Here is a 7,854-nt window from a genome sequence, read left to right on the forward strand (position 1 = left end):
TGATTCTGAGGGATATTGAAGGTATTTCCACGATATGTAAGTTAAGCAAAGTTATTGTGGGTCACATCTGCTCTGCACACGGGGGACTGTCCCTGTTGGAAGGACACATCTGAGTGGAGTTGCTGAGTCCTGGGCCACCGCTGATTTAAAGGCATATTCATGCTCGTGGTGATTTTAAATGACACCTTTTGCTTTGAGAGAATTGTGGATTCACGTGCAGTTGTAAGAAGTAATACAGAGGGAAAAACCCTCATGGATGTAGAGGTTCCTGTCCTTCGTCTCCTGACCCTGTAGCTTCCTGATGTTTCTATCACGGGTTGACCCCAACCTGCTTCCCTGCTGGATCCTGACAGCATCTATCTATCCATCAATTCTGACCTCCTGCCATGTCATCCCATAGCAGTATTACCATCAATGGACCTTGACCTCTGCCTTGTCTCCTGTCTGGCATGCATCGACCCCAAACTGCTGTCCTACCTCTGTCCACCATCTGATGATCCCTGCCCCTTGCCCTATCACCTCATGAGGGTGTCCACCAGAAGTTGAACTTAACCAGTATCTAGGAAGAGCAAATTTAGAGAGCTCTGTAGAGGTCAGCTTGCTGGGACAAGGGGCAAGGTGGGTGGCCGGCAGGAGGCGCCTGGAGATCTTCCATTAAACCAACATAGGCCTGTACCCCTGTCACAAGACCAACCATCAGTGGCTCATACAAAACAGGGGACAAAAGATAGCTGGGGCACAGTCAAACCAGAACACGGGCAGACCAGTCTCCCCTGTGTGGAGCCTCCAGCTGCTCCCTGGCCTCTGCTCCTAAAGAGCACGGGCCCCGCCCTCCCCACCCTGGGGAGGACAGGCTTCCTGCTCAGAGCACCTTCCAGGCGGGGGTCAATCCTGGATCATGCCAGCACCCTCAGGACACCCCCACGGTTATCAGAGGGTGCTCATTAGTATTGTTTAGCCAGTACCCAGGCCAGAGAGGCACAAAGACACCATTGTGGGCCCAGCACCTGACTGCAGAGCCAAGGTCCCCTGGGACTCAGGGCAGGTGCTCAGGCCTAGGAACTGTGGGGTCTGGAGGGCGAAGGGGAAGATTCAGCTCCAGCTGGGGGCAGCTGAGGTTGAAGGAGCAGAGCAGGGGCCCAGGGGACTCAGCATGAACTCTGAGCACAGGTGGGCGCCAGGCCTCCTGAGCCTCTCAGGAGATCTATCCACAGGAACCAGGCTGTCATGGGGACCTGTGGTTGGTCAAGGTGTCGAGAGGGGAAGCCTTTGGGAGGGGGTTCTGCAGGAATGAGGAGGGGACGCCCCAGGGAGGGCTCACGCAGGCTGTGAGGGCTCCCGCCCCTGAAGCCCGCTCCAGGGGGAAGATGAACACCCAGGGAGCCTCGGCTGTGCCGGGGGCAGGGGGTCCTCAGAACACCAGAGCGATAGCAGCCGTGAGTCCCCTTGTTAGAGTGAGTCCACGGAGACCCGCAGAGTCGAACAACTCAGGAGACACGGCTTCATGACCCTCCCACGGGCCGAGCTCCTCAGCTGCCCTGATAAAGCAGAGGACCACGGAGCCAAGCGCCTCTCCTGGCGACGTCAGCTGCCACAGAGGAGGTGGGCGAGGGACACAGGAGTGCCCTCGAGACAGCAGAGCTGGCCTCCTGGCTCACACTGGGTGGACCAGGAGGCTCCTCCATCCCTGGCGAGGCCTGGGGCAGCTCTGAGGGGTGAGGGCTGAACTGCTCCTGGCCATATGATGTGCCCCACTTCCAGGGAGCTCTGGGGAGAGGCACCCAGGCAGGAAGGGCCAGGAGGGCAGCTCCAGGGTGGAGAGCTGGGCTCGGGGGCTGGGGCACAGCTGAGGCCTGGAGATCAGTCCCCCTCAGCAGCAGGAGAGAAGCCAGTCCCTGGGGAAGCCGGGCCCTCCCTCCCCGGGGCTCTCAGCCACAGCCCACGCCTGTCCCCTCCAGGCTGGCTGGGCTGGAGCAGCACCTGGGGGGTGCAGACACTGAGTGGCCTTGTGTGCCTTTCACCTTTAGGTGGCTCCAAATGTGACTCATAGGATCCAACAATAACGACATTGCCCTCCCTGATGATGGGGATGTGGCCCTGAGTGACAGGTGGTGGGTGTGTCCTATGCCAAGTCCACACAGGACACTGGCCGTGGGGGACATATAGGGCGTCCTGTGAGGAGCCGGCACAGCCTCGTCCTGACGCCCTGTGACCCGCCTTGGCCCAGAGCAGAGCCTGGAGATGAAGTCCCTGTTCCTGACCATCGTGCTGCTGGGCCTGCTGTCTGCCCTGCAGGCCCAGGACCTCCTGACCTTCCCCTCGGAGGAGCTGAATGTGAGGCTGGGGGGGCCAGGGGGCGGGTGGGAGAAATGCCCTGAGCCCTGGTCAGCGGGCAGCAGCTGGGAGCCCTGCTTCAGGGGTCACTTAAGGCCAGCTGACCCTGCACTCCTGCCCTTGAGGGTCAGAGATGGTCTTCCCTCTGCTGCCCTAGACAGGGCCCTTCCTGGGGACAGGGCTGGCGCAGGAGGAGGTTCAGGTCAGGGTCCTGTGGAAGTGACACTGGAACCTGAATTCCTCTAGGGACAGGGCCCTCTGGAGTGACGCTCATCCATTCCAGGCCCCGTCCCTGAAATGAACAGATCCTGGGGGGCCGAACCCTCCACTCCGTGGGGTCCAGGAGACCTGAGTGTGGGGCCTGCTCTACTGAGGGCAGGGAGCAGGCATGGGGGAGGCCGTCTCGGGGGGCTCAGCCTGGGCCCTGGGAGTCCCCTAGGCTGCAGGTCCCTGTGCAGGGAGTGATGGGAGAATCTGGGCCGGGCCAAGGTGACTCATGCCTTGACCTTCTCCAGATCACAGGGACCTGGTACACTAAGGCCTTTGTGGTCAACAAGTCCTTGGTACCAGACTGGAAGGGGCTCAGGAAGGTGTTCCCCGTGACGGTGACAGCCCTGGAAGATGGGAGCTGGGAGGTCAAGATCACCGTCCTGTGAGTGCTGCCCCTGCAGGAACCTCGGTTCCCTTTCACTTCCCATTACCCATCCACATTTGAGTGTCATCAGAAATAAGTCCCCTACTATGAGGGGACACAGTCCAGGAAGCTTCCCAAGGCTCAGGCGGGTCGAGTGGGATTTTCAGTGTCACCTGGCTCAGGTGCCTGTCCTGAGAGCAGCTGCCCGTGTGCTCCTGCTTCCAGGATTAAGGGGCGGTGCCTAGAGAAGAAAGTTACTCTGCAGAAAACCGAGGAGCCTGGCAGATACAGCGCCTGTGAGTCCCTGGGGCTGAGCCTGGAGCCCCCTGCAGGGAAGCTCCTGGGGGAAGGAGGGTCCTGTCCCCCTCCCAACAGGGCTGCCTCTGCTTCCCAGGGCCTTGTGGCTCTGACCCCAGACACCAGGTGTCCCACGCTGTCCCCAGCAGGGACTGACTGGGCAGTCGCTCCCTCTGAGAGGTCCTAGCTCTTGACCTTTGGGGAACGGAGGACTGGAGTCCTGGACAGGGCAGGGCAGCTGCCCAGGCCAGGGCCAAGCTGCAGCCTCCACGTCCTCCAGCCTCTGGCACCTGGACTCCACAGCTGGGTGGCTCCTTCCCTGGCTGGGCTGGCTGTGGCCCCTGGGGACAGGGGAAAGTAGAGGCTCCTCCTCAACGTGGCCTCCAGGGTTTTGTTTTTAACAATGAAGACACTGAAGAGCTGCCCTCTCCGTCCAGCCACAGACCACGGCAAGAAGCTCGTGTACATAGAAGAGCTGCCCGAGAGCCACCACTGCATCTTCTACTGTGAAAGCCAGGAGCCGGGGAAGAAGTTCCGCATGGGCAAGCTCATGGGTGAGGGTTCCTCGGAGACCCCCGTCTCCTGCCCCACGGTCCCCACTCCCCAAAGCCAAGGAACAGCAGCCACTCCCTGGCACCGGGCACTGGAGCCTTGGGCTGGCCTCTGCGTGCTGGGCCCTGTGAGCTGCCCAGGCAGAGATGAGCTCTGAAGTGGGAAGGGGTCGGCTTGGGGGGGACTGTCAGGCACAGGGACAGACAGGGCCCTCAGAGTCCTGACCACTCAGGAGGGGGCTCCAGCCACTCGGGCTGCCAAGTGCCACTTCCCAGTGTTTGGGCATCAGGACAGCTCAGCCTGAAGGGGGAGGGACCTGGCAAAGACCTTCATGGGACAGGGTTCCTCCAGGGTCAGGGGACAGCCCTGTGACTCTGGGACATGAGGTGCTTCAGCTCAGGGGCCTGACACTGCAGACCTGCTCACTCCAGGGCAAAGCTCTGGATGCCAGTTGGTGGCCCTGTCCCCACAGCATGTGCAGCCAGCCCCCCTCAGCTCCCCTGGTCCCCTCTCTGCAGGGAGGAGCCCCGAGGAGAACCTGGAGGCCCTGGAAGAATTTAGGAAATTCACACAGCGTAAGGGACTGTTGGCCGAGAACATCTTCACACCTGAGCAGACGGGTGAGGGGCCGGCTGCCTTTGTCCCCCACAACGTCCCCTCTGTGTTCCTTGTGCCACCCTATGTCTTGCCTGTCTTTGCTACCTTGTGTCTCTCTGTCCTTCTGTGACCCCAACGTCCCCTCTGGGTCCTTACGTCCTCTCTGTCTCCCCATGTCCCGAGCCCCTCAGGGACACCAGGGCCCTGCTTGGGTCTTGGTCATGGAGGGCTGCAGCTGTGGGTGTGAGGGGGCCTGCACCCATCCTGGCGCCTCCTCACCACCGAGTTTTCCTTGGTTTCTGCAGACACCTGTGTTCCCGAGCACGACTAGGGTAAGTGACCGCGGGAGGACGCTGAAGACGCCCAGAGTCCCCGGCTCTGGAGTTTCAGTCCTCCTCTCTGCCTCCTCCCATCCACCTAAGAGGGAGACCCCACCTGGCCAGGCAGGGGTGAGGCCCTCAGGTATTGGCCCTGGGGGCGATCCAGGACACTTGGGGACACTTTCCTCTACCAGTGAGGTCAGCTCCTGTGCCCTCCCACACCCTGGGCCCTGATCCAATCCCTACTCTGGCCATCAATGACCCGGATGGTCATGGCAACCTGGGAGCCCTCCCTGGGCCATGGCTGTCCATCAGGGTCTTCACCAAGCCTGGGGAAGGAGGAAGGTGCACCTGGATCTGCTCAGCCTGCAGCCCTGCCCCTGGTCCCCCCATGGGAGGGTCTCCCACCTCAGCGCCTCTTCTTGTCCCCAGAGCCAGCTGGGTCTGCACCCCGTGAGCCCCCTCTGCCACTGACAAGGCCTGTGCCCTCCTGGACCATCCCTCCTGCTGGACCACCCGTCCCATGCAGCCACCGTCCCCACCCACATCCCTCCTGTCTCTAAATAAAGACCTTCTGCACCACTCTGGGCTTGGTCGAGTCTTTGGGGGCCTGGCGATGTCTTCCTGGGGGCCCTGCTAGGAGGGGGAGCCATGGGGGCAGCTGGGGAGACATTGGCTCCAACAGTGGTCAGACCCCAAGCACAGAGGGGTGCTGTCCTGAGGTCCTCCTCATGAGCCACAGCCCTGAGTGGCTTGGGAAGGTGCCGGGCCGTGGGCAGGGGCATGGGGACGTCACTGGGGTGGGCAGGACTGGGGAGACCTCTGTGTCAGGGCTGCAGAAGGTGCACAGGTCCCTGGCAGGGCTGTTGCCTCAACGGGGGCTTCCAGGATCCTGCAGGAGCCAGACATGAAGCAGGCTGGGCCCAGGGGCAGGTGATGGGGATGGTCCAGCAGCTCCCTGGTCACCCCTCAGGCAGACGGAGCCAGGCACAGCCTCCCCTGGTCTGCACCCTCGCCCTGGCCCTCCCCGTGGTCTGTGCAGGCCCTGGTCTCTGTGAACACTGGGCCCACAGACGGTGGGGGACCACAGCGAGCCAGGAGATGATAAACGCGGCCCCAGTAACCACGGACCTGAGGGACCCGGCTCCCCAGAGAGCCAGCCTCAGTGCCCACCTCTTCCTCTGAGGGGCCTTTGATGGCTCAGCCGCCTGACCATCAGCTCAGCGACCCAGCTACCTGAGTTCCCCTCTGACCTGCCGTCCTCTCCCCCTCCCCTCCTTGGCCCTCTGGATGATCCTGCAATGGCGTCCACCCAGCAGGTGCCAGGTGGAGCCCAAGGCAGCTGGACACTTGGGAGGGCAGAGCAGGTCTGTCCCTTCAGGACAGGGGCAGGGTGTGTCTCCCCACACTCCAGGCCCAAAGTAAATTATGGCAATGCCAGGATCCCAGATAAGAAGAAAGTAGGAAAAAGCTTCATCATTTCAGGGTGAAGATTTTCAAAGCATCGAAGCTAAGGCGAAAGTCTCTGTTGAAAAGACAGAAATTTGATTACAAGAAGAATAAAATGTCATTGCAGAAATCATTTTTAATAAAAATTTGAGCTGTGAAGTGGATTTTCCCTGGTACCGTGGCATGAATCCTAACTCATGTGAATCCGTGTTACCTCCCCAGTCAGGCCACAGTACTGCTGTCACCCCAATCTTCCCTGTGGGCCCTCTCCTCTCTTGGGGATTATCCACCAATAGGCTCACAGGGCAGGAAGCCCCTGGCACTGTCTCTGCCCACTGGGTGGCACCTGGGAGCCGCTCCTGGGGCTCTGTCTTGCACACAGCGCCACCTGTTCCCTAGGCACTGCAGAGGCGAGGGACACCTGTTCTGGGCTTGGGAGAGATGCCTGGGGTCTCTGTGCCCTCCCGTTATTTCCACCCCAGGGGAGTCACCCCTTCTCTAGACACTGGGGACTAGGAAAGGACTGCCAGGAGGGCCCATGGCCCTGCTGGACCCGGGGCTGGACCTGGGCCAGCACTGCATTTCCACCTGGCCCCCTACAGGGCGCATGAGGGGGTGCGGCTCCCCAAGGTCAGTGTGAGTTGGACCTTCCAGGACACAGCCCTGGTTCCTTCCTGCTTCCCTTCCCTACTGTCCTGACTCAGGTGAGTGTCCATTGTCCCCGTGGGAGCCAACTCCTGTGACAGTCACTTCCTGTGGCACTGGGGGCTGCTCCCTTCCCAGGGTGTTTCTGGGCTGAGCGGGCTCAGGTGTGGGGGGAAGCTAGCCCTCCTGGGGCGGTGCCCAGGCTCTCGCCATCCTTCCTGATCTCTGTGGTCATGTACCTGTGGCCACCGCTGCCCCTGTCCTGGGAGCCCCCGTTCTCCTAATCCTCTCCTGGGCCCTCCCAGGCTCTGGGGCCCAGCGCTGAGCCAGTCATGGAGAGGGTCCTCAGCTGGGTGCGGGCGGCTCCTGCACCCCCTGACCAGGGCATCAGGATGGAATGGGGCTTGGATCCCAGAGCCAGCCAGACTGCTGCGCTCTGTGAGCTCCTTGATGTCCCCTCCAGCTCTGCTGGGCGCCACTGTCGCCTGAGCTGCCAGGCCCCATGCCTGTGTCACACCAGGCAGGCTCCAGGCCAAGGGAGAGGGCGTGCCCACCCAGCCTCTCGCTTAACCTGCCGCGTGAGGGACTGTCTGCTCCAGCCCCTTGGGAACAAACGTGCTCTGGGTCCTGCTCTGCAGGTCGCCCATGCCCGACTGACCTTCAGTGGAAAGGCCCCATTCCTTCTCAGGACAGCAACCCCCAGGGCATAGTCACCAGCTTGCCCATAGCTGGGTCTGTGACCCCCAGGAAAAGAGCATTGTCCCACTAGGTTTGGTCTTTGTGGAGACCCCTGCATGGCCTCCAGGTGAGGGGGCTGTGCCATTGTCCACCAGGCTCGTGGCCACCAGAGAGGCTCGGGGAGATGGGGATCACGGTTCTCAAGGCACTGACCTGAGTGACCTGGTCCCAGGCCCCACAGCCCTGGCTTGGTGTGTGCGACCCTGGGGAATCGCTAGGCACAGATGTGTCCCCCTCTGAAATTCTGCCATCTTCCTTTAGCTCCTGAGCCTGATCCTCGGCTCTGAC

The 7,854-nt window shown here is 61.4% G+C and overlaps 1 protein-coding gene across 4 annotated transcripts; it reads left to right on the forward strand.

The window, feature by feature from the left end:
- The first annotated feature begins 1,469 nt into the window (after positions 1-1,469).
- Positions 1,470-6,861, forward strand: LOC144377401 (odorant-binding protein 2b-like). 4 transcript variants are annotated; one of them, XM_078048547.1, is made up of 8 exons: positions 1,470-1,602; positions 2,028-2,334; positions 2,850-2,986; positions 3,194-3,264; positions 3,703-3,819; positions 4,336-4,437; positions 4,598-4,746; positions 6,786-6,837. In XM_078048547.1, exons 2-8 carry the CDS (start codon positions 2,242-2,244, stop codon positions 6,792-6,794), a joined length of 678 nt encoding a protein of 225 aa, XP_077904673.1. In that variant the 5' UTR covers positions 1,470-1,602; positions 2,028-2,241; the 3' UTR covers positions 6,795-6,837. The 4 variants fall into 4 exon arrangements, with proteins under 4 accessions (XP_077904673.1, XP_077904672.1, XP_077904675.1 ...); XM_078048546.1 differs by lacking the exon at positions 6,786-6,837 and adding an exon at positions 5,167-5,316 and having other exon boundaries at positions 1,471-1,602; XM_078048549.1 differs by having other exon boundaries at positions 1,473-1,602; positions 4,720-4,746; positions 6,786-6,861.
- Positions 6,862-7,854: the final 993 nt, after the last annotated feature.

Source organism: Ictidomys tridecemlineatus, chromosome 4 (genome assembly GCF_052094955.1).
Source record: "Ictidomys tridecemlineatus isolate mIctTri1 chromosome 4, mIctTri1.hap1, whole genome shotgun sequence".
NCBI lineage: Eukaryota > Metazoa > Chordata > Mammalia > Rodentia > Sciuridae > Ictidomys > Ictidomys tridecemlineatus.

Bases quoted from the DNA above. Each gene is read 5' to 3' on its own strand.
- LOC144377401 (XM_078048546.1), top strand. From the start codon at position 2,242: ATGAAGTCCCTGTTCCTGACCATCGTGCTGCTGGGCCTGCTGTCTGCC. The intron at 2,335-2,849 runs GTGAGGCTGGGG...GACCTTCTCCAG, and splicing joins TCCCCTCGGAGGAGCTGAAT to ATCACAGGGACCTGGTACAC. The intron at 3,820-4,335 runs GTGAGGGTTCCT...CCCTCTCTGCAG, and splicing joins CCGCATGGGCAAGCTCATGG to GGAGGAGCCCCGAGGAGAAC.